The 21545-nt window shown below is 39.1% G+C and overlaps 1 protein-coding gene across 2 annotated transcripts; it reads right to left on the bottom strand.

Moving 5' to 3' along the window:
• Positions 1–6229: 6229 nt before the first annotated feature.
• Positions 6230–21508, bottom strand: rbm17 (RNA binding motif protein 17). 2 transcript variants are annotated; one of them, XM_023286295.3, is made up of 13 exons: positions 21416–21508; positions 20180–20320; positions 17304–17420; positions 16872–17038; positions 16517–16629; positions 15939–15989; positions 13601–13739; positions 13175–13326; positions 12769–12813; positions 10228–10304; positions 9822–9920; positions 9663–9735; positions 6230–6528 (listed from the first exon to the last, which is right to left on the bottom strand). In XM_023286295.3, exons 2-13 carry the CDS (start codon positions 20300–20302, stop codon positions 6425–6427), a joined length of 1260 nt encoding a protein of 419 aa, XP_023142063.1. In that variant the 5' UTR covers positions 20303–20320; positions 21416–21508; the 3' UTR covers positions 6230–6424. The 2 variants fall into 2 exon arrangements, with proteins under 2 accessions (XP_023142063.1, XP_023142071.1); XM_023286303.3 differs by lacking the exon at positions 12769–12813.
• Between the last annotated feature and the right edge of the window lie 37 nt (positions 21509–21545).

Here is a 21545-nt window from a genome sequence, read left to right as displayed (position 1 = left end):
TAAATTCTATTTTAAACACCTCCAAGACCACCGTGAAGGTGTGAAATGAAGCCTGAATGTGAATGAAACGTGCAGAGCCTCACATCCTCTTCTCTGCTTCCTCACACTGGCCTCCCCCATTGAGTCATAATGGATAGAATTGTGCATATAGTGATTGGGTGTAGCTTTCAAAACCCCACATTGGCCAAGCACATTGTCAGTCTCACTGCACAGTTAAGGGAAATGTTGAAGGAGACTCCCTTGGTAAATTACAGTAAAATTAGCTCAGCTTTAGAAACTAAATATACAGTGCAGAGTGTGACTGGCAGCTGAGGGAGCTGGGGAGGTTGTCTGACCTAATGTAAAATTAAAAAAGAAAATCGTTTTTGCTCAATCCAACAAAAGGTGTAAAGAGTATGTAACTTTACAATTACCACTGATGTGAACACTCCACATTGTGTTTTCTTATTTTATTGTGGCCTCACTGTAAAAGAAAAATGTCTTCAGCTGTTCTTGCAGTTTTTTACAGTGCTCTGAAATTCCTCTGTTGCCTCAGTTTGGACTTGAAAGCCTTCTGAACTCTCTCCAACCTCTTCTGAAAGACACAATTCTTTATGTCAGTCCCACTAATTTCCTGTTTACCGACAGGAGCTTACTAATGAGAGTGACAAACTCTTTCATGTTGACCACCCGCACAAAGAGCAACTGACAGATAAAAGAGAACACCACTGTAGCGGAGGTATTTATGTATCGGACATGCCTCTGAAACATTTAAATACAGTGGTGGAATGTAACTAAGTACATTTACTCAAGTACTGAGCTTAAGTGTAATTTTGATGCCCTCATTGTACTACCTTCTACCTCTACTTCACTATATTTTGGAAGTAAATGTTGTACTTTGTACTTCACTGCATTTATTTTACACTCTTTCTTCGTATGTTTTATTCAGGTTTTGCAGGTTATTCATTTAAATCAAATAAACAACATTATATGTTGTAGATTAAGCACATTTAGTTCAAAATATCCCAAAAAATACATATGATTCTGAAATAGGCCATTCTGCATCATTAGTACTTTTAAATTCAGTACTTCAAGTATATTTTGATGTAAATACTTTTGTACTGCCACTTAAGTCAGATTTTGAATGCCAGACTTTTTACAGTGTAGTTTTGCAACCCTTACTTAAGTAACAGATCTAAATACTTCTTCCAGCACTGTTTAAATATTACTTAAGTTATAAAACAGAGGTGAAGGGAGTTGTACAAGGTCAGGTTGTAATCATTCCACCTGAAGGATTCGGACGTGTTCAGGCTCAGGTGGAGAAACTGTGGTTGTGAAACTAAAATAAACACTTTGCCTTAGAAAAAGAGAGCAGGAAAGATAAAGTTTATAAGAACAGATAGTTTCTGGATTTTATCACCTTGCTTCAACTTTCCTCTGATTTTCACTCAAATGTACAACATGCCTGCTGGGGAAAAATGCTTATGACTCAACTAAAGCTTAAACAACTGCAATACTGTGCTGGGTTGATTTTCTCACATCGTCTATACAACATATGCTGGCAGAGAGACAGTGATGTAGATTGTATTCTGTCTTAGGTGGACAATCTGCTTGTCTGTCTTGGAACAGGTTTCCATAAAAATAGATGTTAATCCATATGGGGCAAGGTCTAAATGAGTAAACGGTAATTAAAATGATGTTTGTGAGGAAAACACTTGATTAAGTCTTTGGTCTTTAATGACATTTGCTTTGATTGATGTGCTGGATACAAAAGGCTTTGTGGTTTGTAAATGAGACTTAAAATGAAATACACAGAAACAGAATAAGTCAGCAGGAGGACAACGGAAGTGATTAAATGATTACAATTAACAATATTGTTATTGTATATTACACATTAGTCACATTATTATAACCATACCTCTAATATTGTGTAGGTCCCCCTAACGCCACCAAAACAGCCCTGATGCATCAAGGTCTGGACTCCCAGACCTCTGAAGGTGTCCTGAAGTATCAGGATCCAAGCAGCAGATCCTGGAAGTAGCAGTGGGTCAGACTGCCGTTTTAGGGATTTTCTTCCTACAAAAGGCTTGTAGCTTGATGAGATTCTAGGGCCATGTTGAATGCTCTGCTGTTTGGAGGCCTGTCTACAGATTTTTTTCCTATGATGTCTCGGTGGAGGGACTGTGAGGACAGAACCTTCAGCTTGTGCCTCTTGGTTTTGAAGTTTGTTTAGAATGCTGTAGAAGCCATTCTTTTTTCATCTTCAATTTTTTTTGCAGACTGTGTGATGTTGCTTGCAGAATTTGCTGGTATTTCTTTAAATCAGTTCTTTCCTTTTCCTGTAAGACATTCCTTGTATCACTGGCTGTCACAAAAGCCCAAAGTCTGATCGATCCACCTCTGTGCTTCACACTCAGAGATATGTTCTTTTTGTGAAATTCTGCAACACTCAATTTTGTGTAATGATGCAAGAAAGGTTTTCTTCTGATGATGCTTCCATGAAAGTCATATTCGTGCAGGCATCCCTGGACAGTAGACCAGAACACTACCACTCCTGAGTCTGATAGAGCTTCCCGAGGATCTTTTGCAGTCAGTCAAGGGTTTTGATTTGCCTTTCCAGAAATCCAAAAAGCAGCTCTGTTAGGAAGTTTTCTTGGTTCTCCAGACCTCAGTTTGATCTCCACAGTTCCTTTTAACTTCAATTTCTAAATTGTGTTAGGAGCAAATGAAATGGCTTCCTGAAACACTTCCATCCATCCATTATCTATACACCACTCATTCCTCATTAGGGTTGTAGGGGGCTGGAGTCTATCCCAGCTGATGAACTTAGGGTGAAGGCAGGGGACACCCTGGACAGATCACCAATCTTTCTGACAAACAATCAGACTTGCATTCACATTTATGGACAATTTAGAATCACCAGTTAACCTCAGTATGTTTTTGGACTGTGGGAGGAAGCTGGAGAATCTGGCAAAAACCCACACATGCACAGGGAGAACATGCAAACTCCATGCAGAAAGATCCCAGGAAGGCCAGGACATGAACCGGGATCTACTAGCTGCAAGGCGAACATGCTAACCACCAAACCACTGTGCAGCCTCCTCGTTTACACTTTCTGTCTTCTATGTTCTATCACTGTCTTCCTCCTACTTTGTGGACATCACTTATTCAAATCTTCTGCTGTTTAGATGAGTCCATGGTTGCTGCTTGTTGGTAGAAGGATTGAGAAGGTTTGTAATTTGCATCACCTGGTCTTTCCTAACAATGACTGTGAACAAGCCATAGCCATAACAAGCTAACAGAGCCTGAGGCCTTGATAACAGTTATCCAAGAGTTGAAATCACTTCTGCATGGGGCTTCTTTTCCTTTTTCACTCTAAAATCATCCCAAACAAAACGTGAAAAGAATGTTTCATCTCTAACTTTCTGTCTTTTGGAGATCAGTTCATCTTCATGTCACTGAACTGTTCACAGTAACAACAGTTTTGACTGTGTTTTGAATCAGTTTGCCAAACTGAGAGGAAGACCAGCATTCTGAAGACAACTGATAAGAAACGTCACAATCAGTCATATCAAACCCTACACTAGAGTTTAAGTTGGACAAAAAATAAAGCCTCTTCTTTGTCTGACCGTTTCAGTGTTGTGGTTTTGTTCTGAAGCCTGACTGAAATTCCACTATCAATAGATATGGCTTTCTTTACTGGAAACCAAACAACCTTTTCAGGCATCCTATTTATAAAGCCAAAGTTGAGAGTTGTTATGTAGTCGGTCAGAGCATTACTGTCTAGGTTGGGCTTCTTCAGTACGTGTCTACAGGAGCTGCTTTAAAGGCATCTTGGAACATGCCAGTGTGCAGTTTGCATGCAGGACGTGACCTGAAACAGTGTCCAAGACTTGTTTGTTCAATACTGTGAGTGCAGAGTCAGTACATGATGTAGAAGAGCTACACCGAGAGATGATCTCACAACATTCAGATATAGTAATGAGGGTGAATCCTCCATTAGTTGCCTCTTTTCTTTTTCCAGATTCAGATTACTGTAGTTATCTGTGTTAACCTCAGCAGCAATGGCTGTAGTTATTATTGAAGAATGATGCAAATCCCTCCCATTTTCCACACAAAATAATTTTTCATTAATTCTTTTCCAGAATAATTAGATGTAGCATTAGTGAGTTTTTACATTTTCTTTTACTACACACTAGTGCTTATACAGTCAAATGCAATAATGTCACATGCATGTGCAATATACTGATGAATTCTTCTGTGCTCTGCCTTGTTTTTTCTTTGTTTCTTTTTTTAAAATGTCTTTAGGACAAAGTGGACACAGCATATCCAGATCAACCTGCAGCCCTGTTCAAACACAAACTGAGACCTTCTGCCACTTCATTTCACACAATTTATAACCCTATGACCTCGTCTCAAGTTGCGTTCTCTGGTATTTAGGTCAAGGCTAGACCACCCGATAGTGAAACACATCACTCTGCTGCTGTGCACGTTCAGGCCATGCTTTCACCATCAGTCTGGCACCCAGTTGTTGCATAAACACACACATGGCCTACACACACACTTTGCTACCAGTGGTCTGCTGCTTACCCTGAAAGTCAGGGGAAGCAGCAGACCACTGGTTTGATTCAAAATCACATTAAGATATTGTGCAGCTTTTCAAACTGAGAAGAAATTGTTACTGTGCTTTAGTCACAACCTTTATTTAATATATGCAAGTTTATTTTCTCATCTTTCCACAGTCAAATGTGTTTTTTCCCCTGAACTTCTGCTTATTACCTCATGGGTCATTCCAGAACTGGAGGACATTTGGGCTTCATAATTTTTGAAAAATAAACCTTCTCTTTTACAATTTTCTGCTCCATATTAATAATATGTGATAAACTATCAAAGGCTTGATTGGCTCAGCTTACACATCAATGATACCATTTTCATTCCATGTTTTATGTGTTGTTTGCTAACCCTACTCTAATCACAGTAACAGGATTGCTAATCCATTCTAATGTGATCTTTTTCTCAGCAGTAGAAGCTAGATATTTAACTAGCTGTTACTGCTGACCAAGAGGACAAACTGACTGATGGAAAACAGTCCAAAGAATTAGTCTGATCCTGATAATATGAGGTAGAGTGAGACATTCAATTAAGGCTGACAATGGGATGAAAATATGAAAAATAGAAGAGGACATAGCTTTGCTCTAGCCATTCTTTTGGAAAACTGTTTGATGATGTTAATTCCAGCGTTTCATGTGATTCACTGTTTCCTGTCTTCTAAAAGGTTATGCTAACAGGGTTGTTGTGGGACACATGAATCATACATAATAATTATTTAAAATTATTGTGATTTAATTTTTTTCCCCTACAATTACAAGACATCACTGAAAAAAAATACCAAAAAAGGAGATTTAAATTTCATTGTAACTGTTTTATTTGAGATTCAATTTGGTCATTAGGGGGGTGGGACAATAGAAAAATGGCATTTTAGAGGGAACTCCAGATTATGTTTTAAAAATATTTCCAAACATTGTTTTCTAAGACTTTTTTTTGATTTGGTCTCAGGACAAGTACATTTACACAACTGCATGTTTTAGTATTTTGTACATGGATTATTTGAAATTTGATGTGTGGGACGTAAAATGCCCTCCAATCCTGGAACGACCCTCATATTGCCTTGACCTTTGACCTCTACAACCCTGCAGCATGAATGAAAGAATTAAATCTTCCAAATGGGTCTCTCTCTTATGTTTCTCTCTCCAACCCGTTTTCCTAAACTGAATTAAACCTGCTCCGGTGGGATTCCTCCTGACGTTTTTCACTGAACCTCCAGGGCCATTTTGTCGCACTTACGTAAGTTTTGAATGAGGCTGGGGCTGCGTTCAGTGTCCCAGTCCCCTTCCTCTAATCCAGCAGGGCTAAGTTAAGACTATCGCGCCCTGGGGATGTGTTAACACTACCGAGGAACCAGCATTATGTCAAACAGTTTTGGGAGGGAAACTGGGATTCTTTGATATTGTGAACTGCTGACAGGATGTCTGAATTCCTGGAGTTCAACTTGTGTTTTCTCTACAGAGTGTTTTTACCAGAAGGATGCATTCCACAAAACTACTACTCATGCTGACTGGATGGCTGCAGCCCAGTCAGCATGAGTAGTAGTTTTGTGTAATACTGATATTTCGAAGTAGCTACATTCACCCTAATAATAAAGGTTCAAGATGTTTGCACAGAATACTGATACACAGTTAAAAAACATAGATATAGTTTATACCCTTTATTTTGTCTTGACATAAAGGTAGTATTTAAAGAAAACAAAACAGCAATCTACAAGATGGACTCACTACATACAGACACTGCTGTTCAGGGAAAATTTAAAAAAAGGTATATGTACAAGTGGGGAGATGAAGTGTGCTCAAAGTCTCTGTTGGTACTTGTTTAGCTTCCCAGGGAGGCATCAGACCTGCTCACCGAGGTCCAAAACCCGGAACTTGTCTAGATTGTAGAAGCAGGCCTTGACGACTCGCCCACCAAAATAACGCCCATTCAGATCCACCACAGCTGCAGAAGAGAGAGACAGTTAACGTCACACAAGCAAAACTCAATACAACTGGATTAGTAGTGCAATATTTACAAAAAAAAAAAGAAAAGCACAATTTGCAGAAAGAAAATGGACTTCATAGATTTTTCCATGCTTGGGAAGTCTATGAATAAAGAACTGTAATCTCAAAATGTAATATTTTACAGTAGCCTGTATTGTCTTTATCCTCTTGATTCCCAGAATGGCAGTTCACAAAGGCCTGTAAAGAAGCTGCAACACTTCCATCTTGTCTGTCTCTACACCAAAAAGCTGCATTCATGTAGTTATTGAACAATGGTTCAATTAAGGCTTAGTTTCTCTTAACTTCTGGCGTAGCCTGAGCTGCTAACAATATGTCTATACGTAACATCAGGTATCCAAACAAAGACCATAAATACACTAAACCAACATGTTTGTCTTTCATACTGACCCATTCTAGGAAACAGATGACATGAGGGTCATTTTCCAAGAATGTTGCTGTTTATGCTAAAACATACCTGCTGTCCTGAAGACAGACTACCGAGACACTATTCCTTTAAAAAGGATACAGAGCATCATCTGTCCTCTATGACAGTGTTAACCTCATCATCGACGGTCCCCATATTGTTTCTGTGTCCTAATCCAATAATGGTTCCAATCACTTTCCCTGAAGGACACCTAAGATCGCTTCAGGTGGTACGTCATCATTGCAGCACTTTGCACTAAAGCTTGAGTATTGAAACCAAAGTAAAGAGAAAGAACATTTTGGATTCTGTGCATGTTAATTAGAGCGCTTTAACGGTGCTGCAGTAGCATCATATTTACTAGACCAGGAGTCCTCAGGTCAACTGTTCGACTGGTTGGTCGATATGCTCTTATCCAACCAAATTCTCACTGGCTGGACACTCCCAGGTGTTATTTTGATAATAAAAAAGGGCTACACCATCAGTCTTCAAGGAGTAATCCATTATTTTGGGTGAATGCCGTGTGTTCACAACTCTGAATTTGCTCAACCTAAAGAAGTTGTCTAAATGTCACTTACTTAAAATTTAGTAAACATTTACTCAGTCGTAATATCATGTGAAAGAAGACAATGGTGTGTCTGCATTTAGTTAAAACGGATGGTGAACCATTACTGATGAAGGTATAAAAAAACTTGCTTTCTGTTTACAATTCCAGACATATCCAGAGCGACTTAAAGCTCAACAGCAAATTATGGAACCTAATTCACGAGTTACAAGAAACACTGCTGCACTGATACACTGACAGTGCTCCTACCCTAGAGCAGAGCGCGACCAATGTGTCAGCAAACAAACAATATTAATCGACCAATACCAGCCTATCATAGATGGAACCGTATTGCGGTAGAGACAACATACAACATAGTTTGTAGACCCCATTCTTTACAATACTCTCAGAACCTTCTGCAGCACATGTAGCTGAGCAGATGTTGGTATGGAGTTAAGCTGTGTCTTCACAGTAAAATTCTAACCAGCTTGTCAAATACATTGATGGATATTTGTTAAATAATGACCACATCATATTCCCTTTTCAATACAGCTCTAACATACTGCATGTATCCCAAAGTGCATTTAAAGAACATCAGTTGATATATTGTTATTATTAGAATTTTATACAATTACTCTCATCCTATTTGCATAGGCATCAGCCCCCAATATTCAGAAACACTTGGGTGCCACCCTGGAGCCATCACTGTAAACAAAAGCTACAAACTACAGTGGTCCTTCATCTATCGCGGGGGTTAGGTTCCAGAACCCCCCGCGATAAGAGAAAATCTGCAAATTAGCGACCATATATTTGTTTTATTATTTATATATATTTTAAGGAATTCCACCTTTTCTGCGATGGTAAGCATCTTCCTCTGGCACTTGGGTTTGGTGCCAGAAGCCTTAGAAGGCGCAGAATATTTAATCGACATCATAGGATTTGGAAATAAATTTAATTTTTAAATGAAAATCTCACAAAAACACAACACCGCAGAGCAACACTACGTGCAGTGAACAGACGTTGATATGAAATGGACAAGGGAGATGCTGATGCTACGGTTGCTGAGCCAATTAGCACCCAGCGCATTACACTACATTTTTATTTCCATTTAATATTCATTTAATATGTTTATTATGTTTATATATTTTTTATATCGTTTTCAATTTTTTAAGCTAGAAAATGCTTATTTTATCACAAAAATAGTTAAAATAATGAATATAAATAAAAACCTATATCGCAAAAAATCTGCGATACCAAATTAGATATATACAATTTAGAATCCGCGATACAGTGACACTGCGAAAAGTGAACCGCGATATGGTGAGGGACCACTGTACAGCTAACTTGGAGGAATTTAGTTTTAGTCACTTCAGACTTTATGCAGTCAACAGAGGGAAACCAGGTTTACCTGAGTTTCAACTTGTGTTTACAGCAGTTGATACAACGGTCACCTCCAGCCTGTTAGTAGGTGAACCTGACCTCTAACCTTCCTCTAGGAGGCAGACGCATAACAAGAGACTTTCCCTCCTGGGAGTAATAAAATGTTTCATCATCATCTATAAAACCATATAGTGTGACACTTTCAAATAATTTCCTATGACAGATCGATTACGTTCCTAGAGCGATTGTCCTGCTTTCTGAGAGATGTGATGTAAGTGCGGTTCTGCTGGTGCCGTAGGGAGGCGGCTGGGTTGCTGGGCCACGTATGATGTAACACCACAGGGAGAAGAGTCTCACCTTGTTTCTGATCTGGGTCGACTCATTTAGAATAAGACACACTTTCCCCCACATTATTAGAGCAGTTACACAATCTAACAACGAAAGTAAAACCATTACATAAAGTTCATCTCAATTAAGAAACAGCTGCTTCCATAAGCAGATGCAATAGAGATTGTAAAATGACTCCATAAATGCAGAAACACACTGGGAATGTGCAGGATGACCATTTACAGTGTCAGCAAATGCAGGGTCAAGTTTAGAGGGTCAAATGAGGTCCAGACTTTTTTGTGACATCCAGCCTATTTTGAAGCAACATGACTTGGTCCAAGTGCAAGATTCAAGCTCTGACTGTAGATGTGTTCAGGCTTTAAAAAAATAAAGTATGAGCAGTACTTAACTAATTACTGACCTTTGATGGCTGACTCCACTCTCTCAAACTCCAGAAATATCCTGACAGCTTCATCATCTAGCACTTCGGCAATCTGAAAGGGAAAAGCATCCCTCTTTTATTGTCCTGTTTGATGGCATGAATTTATTCTAGTGAAGATCTGTAATTTACATTTCTCACCTCAAAAATGACACATTTAACCACTTTGCCATATTTCTCGCACTCTTCTTTGGTCTCTCCCTCCAGGTCTTCATCCACTTCTCCTCGGCCCACCATGTTCTAAAAAACAACCCCCAAAAAACATATAAGACGTAGTTCCAAAGGACTTCAGAGAATAAAACCACTCTCACCCAAATACAGTTTCAAGTTCATCATTTTGTGATTTCATAAACCAAAATCTACACTAAACATGCTTTCTGACTTTTGACTGATTTCTGTGTTGAAATGTAAAATGGGCTACTTGTGTTCCATTTTGTGAAATATTTTGAAGACAAAGGACAGGGATTGATTGCTCTGAGTTATTCTGCAATACTTGTCAAGCCTAGAGAGTGGCCTTTTAAGAAATCACACAAGGACACACACGTACCCTCAGCAGGACCACTTTAGTGGGGTTTTTGAGGATCTCTGTGAGCGGGTTTGTTTCGCTCTTCTTGGAAGAATCCGCTGTTTGGATGGAAGCAGATGAAAAAGTCGTGTTTATTTCCTTCAAGGAATATTCACAGGCTAGAGGCACGTTAGATGGAGCAACTGAAAGTGCAGAACAATACGTTCTATTGGTATTGGTATATGGTATTGTTCAAGACCAGGAGTCTGATGCAATACTGGCGATAAATGAAACAATTCTGCACAGGTTTTGTTAAGAAGCTGTTGAAAAATAGGGCTTTGTGAGTGCTGAGTTGTATGATATCTTCTCTGTTGGCTGTTTTCATCATATTTTAAAGCACTGCTTCTATTGCGTTATACGTGATGCTGAACTACAAGTCTACATGAGGCACCCAAGTATATTAAAGCTGTTAGTCTGACTGGAAAATAACCACACAGCAGCAGAACAAAAGTTCTCAAACACTGAAATATGCAAAACAAATACAGGAAAGAAATGATTAATTGATGTGTAGATCAAAAGAAAAATAATTGGTTAGGCTTTTTAAAAGACTCACTTTTGAAGGTAAAAAAGCCAAATATTAGTTCTTTGGTTCCAGCTTCTATAATTGAGTCTGCTGTCTTCTAGTTGATCAATATGCTTTCAGCATTGCAGGATTAATCCAATATTCTGAGAGGCAGGAGGGACAGACTTATCAGGAAGCATTCCTCTTCCCGGAACTGCCGAATTCAGACTGCTAGGTCTAACTTATTCAGTGTGTACTGATGGTTACTTGGAGTCAGCTCCAAACTAACTGACCCAACCAACACTCTCAGCAAAGTGGAAAAATTCTATCATGATGGAAATTGTTGAAATAAATAAACAGATGTAAATGATTTTAATATGCTGCAAATATAAGCACTTGTGTTTATTTATAATTCATTTAGGCCAATAAGGCTAGCCAGTAGAGTGCACTCAGCGCGCACTGGCCAACTGCAGATTTTTTCTCATGACCAAATGCTGGGATGAAAAGAAGATTCGATTTCAACCAACCGAGATTTTCTTTGGTTGACTACAGCCTTAGTGTAATGTGATGCCTTTCTGCTTTTTTTTTTTTAATGTTCAGTTGACCAAAATAAAACATGCGAAGATGGCACTTTGGACCCTGGGATGACTTGATTTTCTCTACTATTGACATTTCTGAGACTCAACAATGAATTCCTTTGCCAAGGAGGAGCTGTCTAGTTATGTTTTTTTAGTGCAGTTTGGCTGTCAGCAAGATGATGCAAAACCTACAAGGCCAGCTGTCATGAAACTTGGTTGAGAAGCGGAGCATGTGCAAAGGAAGAACTCATAACATTTTGGTCTGGAACCATCACTCTCTTTAAACCCGCAAGATCAATCATTGGCCTTGAATTGATAATAAAGATAGCGATTAGTTTACTGCACATATGCAGTATATGTAAACCTTCAAGCTAAGCCTTGATTCAACTCACTGTAAGACTGATATACATTAACTCCGTAACATATAGCAGTCCTCCTCAGCCTATTGATTGGAGCAAAGATGCTACTTAGTGTCCTGGCTGACATTTGAGAACAGAGGAGAAAGTCTAAGACTGACTGTCCTCACATCTAACTTTTCTTCATTCTGTACAGTATACTGTGCTGACAAAGCTTAACATAGCTTATACAACTACAATAGTTGTGTAGAAAATGAAGCAAAGATGAACCTTTCATCCAATCATGACATCTAGTGGTCAAGAACAAACACTGCATCCAGTAATCATAAGGGAAAAGCTGACTTTTCAATTCAAAGCATGACATTTATCAGTGTTAACAATACCCATCATATTTACTCATTTCATCTGTAGTTTGTGTGTGTGTGTGTGTGCATAAAAATATAACCTTTAAATTTACTGTCAGTGAAGCTGATAAACAGCTGGTGTTGTATGGCTAATAAATCATATAAACCTAAAGACCTCCTAAAGAGGTACATTCTGATCTACAAGTCATAATAACATGGATTTATAGGTTAGGAGAACAGGTTTAAAGAATAAAGAAAAATGGAAAGCGCAAATGTCAAACATTTGATGGATGCAGGCCAGTCAGGATCAGAAGCAGAGCTGTTAGAGGGAAAATAAGGGAGACTTGCAGCTCAGTTCAAGCTCAACAAACAGCATGCTGTAGAGGTAAAAACTACCCTCAAGTGGTATGCAAGGATTACACTGAAGCTAGGCCAAAATGAGGCTAAAATGAGGCCACACTGCAGCTTTAACTAAGAAATAATGGGCAGAGAATATTCATGCATAACTCAACAAATTCATGCAAACACCAGATCTAGTTCTGCAAATCTGTCATACCAACACACACAAGTTTTGGGAACCACTAACCTTGAAACAGGCATGAAGCATCACTGCTTTCCATGTAACTCCATGTGACAATACACATGTATATAAGATCCATGCAAACACACTCACACACACACACACACTTAAAAAGGGCAGCACATGCTGCATTTGGAAGAGAGAAAATGGAGAGGAGGCCAACCTGCAGAGCCCGAAGTTTCAGCAGCACCTGACTGGCTGGACCCTGCTGCTCAGTCGCACACAAAAACACACATACACACACCACACACACGCATACACAAAATGAAAGACATGCACACAGTCACTGTAAAACATCTAGCTGATGCTAAAATGACACTGTGGTCGCCACTGACAGCTGGAGAGCAAAGATACACATGAAAACATCAATAGTGATCACTTGTTTCGACTAAAAGCCACTGCAGGCTGGACACCGACTGAATCAAGCTTGAGACAATATGAGCAAAAGTAGCTGTTCATGCAATTGACACATAAAATGACTTGAAAGCAAACGGTGTGAAAAAAGACAAAGAAAAGTAGAAGGCGACAAATAGCAGAGCATCAGTAGGTCAGACAAAGGTGGCACTTACGTTTTTCTGCTGCATCTCCGATGATGATCTTTCCACCTCTCTTGCTGGTCTTCTCCACAGACAGTGCTGTGCTCAGACCCTGCTCGTGTTTCCCCAGACCTTGGCCTTCTTTGAAGCCATACTTCTGCATAATCTTATGGGCCACCGTACCTCTGTGGAAGAAGACAAAGAAAGCACTGGGTTTAGAAAGTCTGAATTTGTTGCACTACTAGAGCAAATTGTGATCACTGCAGTTTACATTTATTTACACTGTGTATGGGCTGTCTGCCACAAACAATTAATCAATATTTGTTACTCTGCCAAGGAGCCCGGCAGAGTTATGTGCCGATTGGCGCTGGTTTGTTGGTCTGTTAGCAACATTACTCACACAGTTGGCCTGCTTGTTGTGTGTAGCTGTTTGTGCATGTATTTGTGTGTCCCACTCACCCCATGTTGGCCAGGAAGGAGCTGGTTGGTCCAGGTGGTGAACGTGGCCGGTCTGAGTCCTCGTACATGGGTGGAGGGATGGCAGCCTTGGAGCCTCTGGCAGGACGACCTTCATCCTCGTAAGAATATGAAGAAGAGCCTAAACAAACACAACAAAACATGATTAATGCTGAGCTGTAGCACCAAGCTGAGGAGCACAATTACATTTCTGATTTGAATTTATAGTTCTAGTTAATATTTAGTGGATGGAATATAAACTTTAGATGGTTACATCTTATTTAATGCTCAGTTTTGTTCATTTTTATACCCATTTTATCCACTTAAAAAACTGAAGATGCTACTGAAACAAACACCACCACTCTCTTGTCCAATGAACCAAAAATTGTAAAATGTGATTATTTTTGACTGATTTGATACAGGGACACAGTGTTAAATACATGGACAAGCAATGTTGCCCTCTACTGGGCTAACAGACTAATACCATCTCTGTGCATGTCCACAGGATCAGTCATTTCCTCACTCCTCATTCACGGTAGGGCTGTTTGTAGGGCTGCAGCTATCGATTACTTTAGTATTCGAGTATTCTAGCGATTATTCGAGCGATTAATCAAGTAATCGGATTCCACACTTGACATGCACGTTACAGAATCAAAAGTGGAAGTGAGCACGCTGTGCAACAGAAATAACTGTCCTGGCGGAACACGGGCAGACATCTACAGTGTATAGTTTATATATAGTACAGTACAGGGGTATTTAAATACAACTAAAGCCATAGGAATCTACATGTATTTAGTTGGTGATGCATAAATCACATAAATGTGTTTTGTATGTTTGGTCCGTTTAAACTGCTGATACTGCAGCTGATGGAACACAAATAAGAAAACTGATCAGTTTATTAGTATTTATTACAAAGAACATTCAATCAGTAAACTTTAGTTTCACTTTGATTTGGCCACAAATTAAAGTGTATTCAGTTTGAATACATGAAGCTCGATAGTTTTATTGTCTCTTAGAAATAACCAGCTGCACTGATCAGTAAAATAACATTTAACAGTTCTCTACCAGCATCCCTGTATTGCACAATTTCCAGTTGCAGCTTTTTATAGTCATAAATTTGTATGTTCATTCATTGTTCTCCATTAAAACAAACACAATCAGTTAATTTTGTGCAGAAAAGAGTCAAATGATGGTCAAACGCTCCTGTTTGTGGATGAATTTGAAGCAGAAAGTCTGAGTTAACAAAGAAAGCTGAAAACCACCTTCATACCTGTTAACTCTGACTGAGGTTTTAGTTTTTGTTGAGCCGAAAGTCTGACTGTTAAACTGCCTTCATAGTTCAGTCCTCTGATCTGCTAAATCAACGTCATAAACACCAGAAAAGCTGCACGGGTTAAAATAGAAGCGTCTCGTCAAATTTAAAATCCCCTTATAATTTATTGATTATAAATCCAGGTCCGTATAGGATGAAGTCTGGGTCCAGACTCAGACTGCAGTCCACCAGTTAGTGATCTGGGGTCTAGTATGTAGTGGATTAAAAGAAGCCTCCATTCAGAGAATTTTGCCTCGAGAAATTTTAATAATCGAATTACTCGAATAACTCAAGGATTCGTTTCAGTCATTGCTGTTTAGTGCAATTTCAGGATTAAATTGCACTAACTGTAGTTCACTAAATATGAATTGGGCATCCAGCACAACTTTCTGCCTCAAACAACATTTAAAATAACCAAACTAAAAGTACTAATACAGGCTTCATCGCTCATGTTTGACACTAAAAGAATTCAGGTACATTAGGCTCATTTTCTCACATCAAACTAAATCCAAACACCATTTATGTCTTTGTTCATTCATACTGGAATACCCCGAGGCAAACTGTGTCATTTCTGTTCTGTTTGTTTTAAAGTCTAGGGTTAACGATTTACTATTTATTTACTACACTACTTAGCCACAGCTTCTGCTGCTGTTACTGTGGCTTCATTCCATTGACGTTTAAAACCAACAAGTGACCCAGGGCTTTTCCTGCAAAGTGTTTCAGTGTCCAGTCAGGCCACACCGGACTTTCCCAGGATTTTACATAGCAGTGACACAGTTTTACTGTTCAGACAGGCTGTCCATCCCTTTGGGCTGCTTAGTCACATTAGTCACCACATTCTGTGTCATCACCACGGAACTAAGGATATCTGGCAACATGCATCTTTAATGAAGGTTTATAGTCCGTCAGCAAAACACAAATAATGTGACATAGTCTCACTGTACGCAGACCAATTATGCTTACTGTTGTGCACCCTGTAATGCCTGATTCTGAGCAGAAAAAAACATGCTGATGTTTAACCAGACTTACCATCTCTGTCCACAAGTGATGAAGGAGGGGCGATGGCTGCTCCACCCATACCTGGGACAGAAAGGGAAAAACCCAAGGCAAGTGAAATTTACATTTTGTTGACGTTCTGACACATAATGAGTGTGATATATGGCTAGAAAATGATTTGTATTGTCTCAGAAGTTCCTATTGTAGCACATGATCATGTAACTGAGTGACGCTACTGTGCTGATATTTTCTGGTTCCCTTCAATGAACATCATGCAGTTGACTAGTCTCAATCTTTAAATGGTCACAGTGCACTTTGGGACCAAAATGATGAGTCGGAAACCACAGAACATGTGAGAGGAGAAGCGAACACGCAAAACACACAAAATGTTTTAGTTCCTAAAAGTGAACGTGTCTGTCATTTGAAACCAGATGATGGTAAATGAGCAAAGGGTCTTGACCGGATTAGGCTTCAAACAATAGTGCAAGTTTCTATTACTGGTTTAACATAGATTGGTGATTAAACCCACTATGAAAATACTAAAGGCAAACCATCACAGTTAAATTCTGGGTCATACGGTGTTTTAAGTACTCGCAGTGAGAAGTACTTACTTCGTTTCCTCCTCTCTTTCTCATACTCCTCCTCTTCATCCGAGTCTTCCTCTGCTGCCGGGAAGCGAGAGAAACCACTCGGAGCTCCACCATCATGTCTGTCTTTCCTCTTCCTACAACGCACCAAGTTCATGATTTAGTCATGTGTTTATGTTGTTTCTTGCAAAAATTGATTAAATACCAAATAGCTTAATGCCACCACATTTTCCTGACTTCTCACCAACACTAAAGAAAAGGCAAATGAATCATTTCATTTTGCAGGTGGAAGACTACAATGTTTCTAACAGTTTATCTGCATTAGCTATTATACACTATTATATTCTCCAGCATGCAGAGTAAACCAGCATGGCAGTACTTTTCCCTCTCCTCGATCTCCTTCTGCCTCTCCTGTTCCCTCTGTCGCTGTCGTTCCTCTCTGTGTCGCTTCACAACCTTCTCATAGTCATTGGGGAACATTGGGTCGTATTCGTCTGCCAACGGGATCAGCACATCACCAGAGGAGAAACCACTGGGCACTGCATCCTGAAACAAACACAAACACAGGACAAGTCTAAGAAATGGGCATGGAAAGAGATGACATCTACAGGCGGTCTGGATAGTTACATTTAGCTTTTAAACACATAGAGGGTAGAGTTTGTGTGCAACTCCATCACACCCCCACACACTGCTCTGTGTCGAAGTTTTCACTCTGTATCTTTGGCTAAGATCAAAAACCAAATCAAGCAGGATAGTTGTGGTCCCGTGGTCCACATAAAAACCTGGATGATATTAACAGAGTGACACAGACCTTGAGTCCAGCAGCAGTATGAGGAGGAGTGTCAATGATCTGTCGTTCATCACTGGAACCTCCTCTCTTTAGATCAATGACAGGCGCCAAGACAGTGGTCTGCTTCATCCGCTGGGTCTACAAACACAAACACACGTTGTAACTGCATGGCATTTTAAATCTAAAGCAAACATGCACACAATTACATATCATTGCTATGAACTCACTTGCATACATCAATTTCCTAGCTGCACTGATATGTTATTCTATTTGCCAGTCAGCACTGTGGCTGAGCAGTTTCACTTTGACACTGCAGTGTATTGATGACAGTCTCAGAAACACATATTCACACAATTTCAGGGTTTCAAACATAACAAAACTAAGGAAACAATCCTTACAACATGCAGGGTGGAGTTTCCTGTATCATTCTTCTTCAGAACTGGTGTCTGGGTCAAACATGGCTGCATGACTCAAGCATTACAACTTGCAACTGTTGCCATAGTGAACAACAACAACAACAGGTTATAAATGTTAAGCAGAAAGAGTGAAAGCATGTAAGGAAAATGTGCACCAGGTTCCTGCTTGGGGATGGTATCATGAAGACTTTAACGGTACTAGTACTAATACTGCTTATTGGTTTGGTACTTTTAACACTATTCTTATCGGTACTTTTGATTGGTTTTGTTTGTTTTGTTTGAGAAAAACTAAACAAATTCAGAACAGAATAAATAATGCTTAATTGTCTCATATGTACTGTGTAAGAATTAAAATGTTTATATACACTAATGTGTTGATGGGATGGTCAGAGTACTGTGGACAGTGTCAAAGGTTTTACTCAAAAATAAAACACTATGCAACGTGTTTCATTAAACTGTCCAGCATTATATCTGAATTCAAAGCTCCACTTCAAACAATATAAGAAAAGCACTCAGAGAGCTCAGTAGTCCATCAAGGGTGCTTAGTGGTATCATTTCCGACGGCTGGAATCTTGACAAAAATTTGTGGCAGAAATCACGACACTATAGAATGTGTCCATTTACTATAGATGTACCCACAAACACAATGACCTTGCGCTGACACGTGTGTGTTATGCATGTGTATGTTATGTACGGATACCGAATCGTGTGACCTAAATATGTAGCGGGTGGCGGGAATTGATGGGACTCAGAAACACCCCCACAATTTAATCAATTGTTCCTTGTATCATTTCTGATGGATAAGTCCTGATAAGTCCACAGTGGTGGATTTGTAGTAGGATCACAATCATGTGATCATCAGCAGGCAGGTGACGGAATGTTTACTTGTTGTCATAGTTACAGTGACGTCGTGCTGCTATCTCACAATGATACAGAAATCTTTAACAAATCCATGGATCCAGACTATAAACCACATCACTGTCAAAATCTAATCACTTGGTCCTTGTGTCATTTCTGACCTTCCCTGAAAATTTCATCCAAACCTGTTGATTCGATTTTGAGTAATGTTGCGAACAGACAGACAAACGCATTCCTTGGCAGAGTAATTAAGCAAATGTCAGTACATTCTGTTGATAAAAACCATTTCACTCTTCACACGAGTATAAAATTAACACAGGACTTTGACAGTATTTTTACTGTGTGATTTTAATAGTTCGGTTAAGAAAACAGTTGCTGCTGCTCTGAGCTCTGAAAGTAAATCTAAAATTCTGACTGACAGTTCAGAGGATGCTCTGAATTTCAGACTGAACTTATGAACACAGTCAGTTAAACAAACAGCTGGAGAATATTCACTTGTAATCAGTGTTGAACTTTTGCTTAAATTTTGTGTTTCTGCTCTGATATGAAGAAAAACTTGTTACTTTTGTGACAACAAACATTTTCTTCCCCAACTGTAGTGAACTTCAGTTCATCACTTGTGAGCAGCAGGTGAGTGACGGACCTCACATGCCTGATGTTCTGTTTGTCGGAACTACAGACCAACAAACAGAACACCATTTTGGATTTAGAAAGTGAAAGTGCATCATAGACACATACACATCATTCACATGTCTTATAGTGATGAGATAAAATGTGCAACACAACGATCCGTTAGCAGAACCGTTATCATCGAAGCTTATCAATCATCCGCTATTTAAAATTTTCATCCCGGGGCTCTGTACCCATCCCTAGTCTTGCTATACTTACACTCCTGTTCAAAACTTTGGGGTCATCCAGACAATTTCATGTTTTTCATGAAAACTCACACTTTTATTCATGTGCTAACATGACTACACAAGGGTTTTCTAATCCTCAATTAGCCTTTCAACACCATTAGCTAACACAATGTAGCATTAGAGCACAGGAGTGATGGTTGCTGGAAATGTTCCTCTGTACCCCTATGGAGATATTCCATTAAAAATCAGCCGTTTCCTGCTAGAATAGTCACTTAGCACATTAACAATGTCTAGACTGGATTTCTGATTCATTTAATTTCATCTTCATTGAAAAAAAAAAGTTTTTCATTCAAAAATAAGGACATTTCTAAGTGATCCCAAACTTTTGAACAGTAATGTATCTCTGCAAAGACATAACCATGTATGAGCAGCAGTGTGATGTGATGGTGGAGAGATGTGAACATGTAAAGAGCTGATCCTAATGAGAGTTCTTTTAGCTCTGGTTGGATATGAAAATGCATGACCACACTGTGGTGTAAAAATTCAGTCTTTTCACATCAACTACTGCTTTGCATCGATGTTGCCACACATTCTCTGTTTTACTTTTAGATAAAAAATGATTAATCCTAATCTTTGTTTTCAATTATGTATTATTCCATTACTTCTCCTGCTGTTTTAGGTGTTTGCTGTGCTATCGTTACAGTATTGATAAATTTAGGTAGGTATCATTCTGAGGTGAAAATTTAGGTTTTTGTATTGCACTTACCTTGGCCTGTGTCAGAGCTGCTTTCTTCACCTTCAGTTGAGACTGCAGCAGCTTGAAGTTCTTGGACCATCCTTCGGTCTTGGTGTCACTGGCACCCACACCGAGGTCATCATACAGCGACATTGCTGCAGGTCAGTGCTCCTGTTACCATAAAACACGCACAATTTTCATTTTAATTCAATATAACTACCTTCAGGAGCACCATATTGTTCTTCAGTAATGTAAGAGCGGCTGAGGTTGTGAATAATGCAGCAGCTTAATTACAAATATAGTTAGCATCAGATTACAGTCCAGTACATTGAGCTATGGAGGCCTCATTTACTATGTAGCCAAGTAAGAAAACTAAACATTTAGACACACAAATAAGCCATTTGGATGACAAAAAAATATCACAAGGCAAAGTCACTGAATTAATGAAATTATTCATTAGAGCATTTCAGTTTTGAATCTAACGTCCAGCTTTAGATTGTTCTGCAGGTTATTCCTGTTTGCAGGTGCACAGTGAGGAAAGCTGTGATTCCAAAGCTCAGTATAAAATACTGGTACCTGCAGTTTAATCCAACAATTTGAGCAAGATCTTATAATGACAAGACACCAATGAAGCAAGGCAAAGGGGTTAACAAAAACAGCAGGGGTCTCATAACTGAGTAAAACCCAGCATCTATCATGTATTATAACTATCACCAGTAATAAATCTGATTGCAGAGGTGGTAGATGGTGTCCCAGATGAGTCACAAAATGTGCGTATAAAATGTCACCATAAATCACAATTAATAAAAAGTTGCCTCAATAAGCGTTTTTGTACATGCAGAGGGAAACGCGATTTATAGCTGTCGGAGATAAAAGCTAATTTAGTCACCAGTTTGGACACATGACATTTAACAGCTAGCTTCTCCTCCTACTAAAATATTCAGATATTAGTACTCTGTAACTCTTTAAACATTTGTACTGTTCAGAGTACAGATTTCCAGGTTGTAATACGCAATTAGGGTTAGCATTTTGTAACTTTGTCAGTGTTATCCGAATATTTATTTAACATGCAGCAGGCTAGCAGAAACTAGCTGTTAACATTAGCTACGTAAGCTAAAGCTAACATTGCTGCTAAATTGTCTGCTCCTGTGCGAATTATTTTCAGCTATTTCAGCTGCGTTGCAACCTACCGAAGTTAGAAATATATAGACTTTAACTTAAGGTAAGTCATTAAAAAACAAGGGTTTAATAGCACATTTCATTTACCTCCTCGCTGTACGTAAAGGGAAGCCAGCGGTTCAATAACACAGCTAACGTTTGCCGGTATTTTCCCCTCTAGCGCCTCCTAGCGCCTGGAGGACTTTTCTTTTTTTAAATTAAAAAAAAAAAAAAAGTC

The sequence above is a fragment of the Amphiprion ocellaris genome, chromosome 21, assembly GCF_022539595.1.
Source record: "Amphiprion ocellaris isolate individual 3 ecotype Okinawa chromosome 21, ASM2253959v1, whole genome shotgun sequence".
NCBI lineage: Eukaryota > Metazoa > Chordata > Actinopteri > Pomacentridae > Amphiprion > Amphiprion ocellaris.
Note: the sequence above shows the minus strand (reverse complement) of the source record. Positions and strands in the feature narration are given on the sequence as shown.

Bases quoted from the DNA above. Each gene is read 5' to 3' on its own strand.
- rbm17 (XM_023286295.3), bottom strand. From the start codon at position 20,302: ATGTCGCTGTATGATGACCTCGGTGTGGGTGCCAGTGACACCAAGACC. The intron at 13,740-15,938 runs GTAAGTCTGGTT...GTGTTTGTTTAG, and splicing joins ATCACTTGTGGACAGAGATG to GCTCTTCTTCATATTCTTAC. The intron at 9,736-9,821 runs GTGAGAAATGTA...TTTCCCTTTCAG, and splicing joins TTAAATGTGTCATTTTTGAG to ATTGCCGAAGTGCTAGATGA.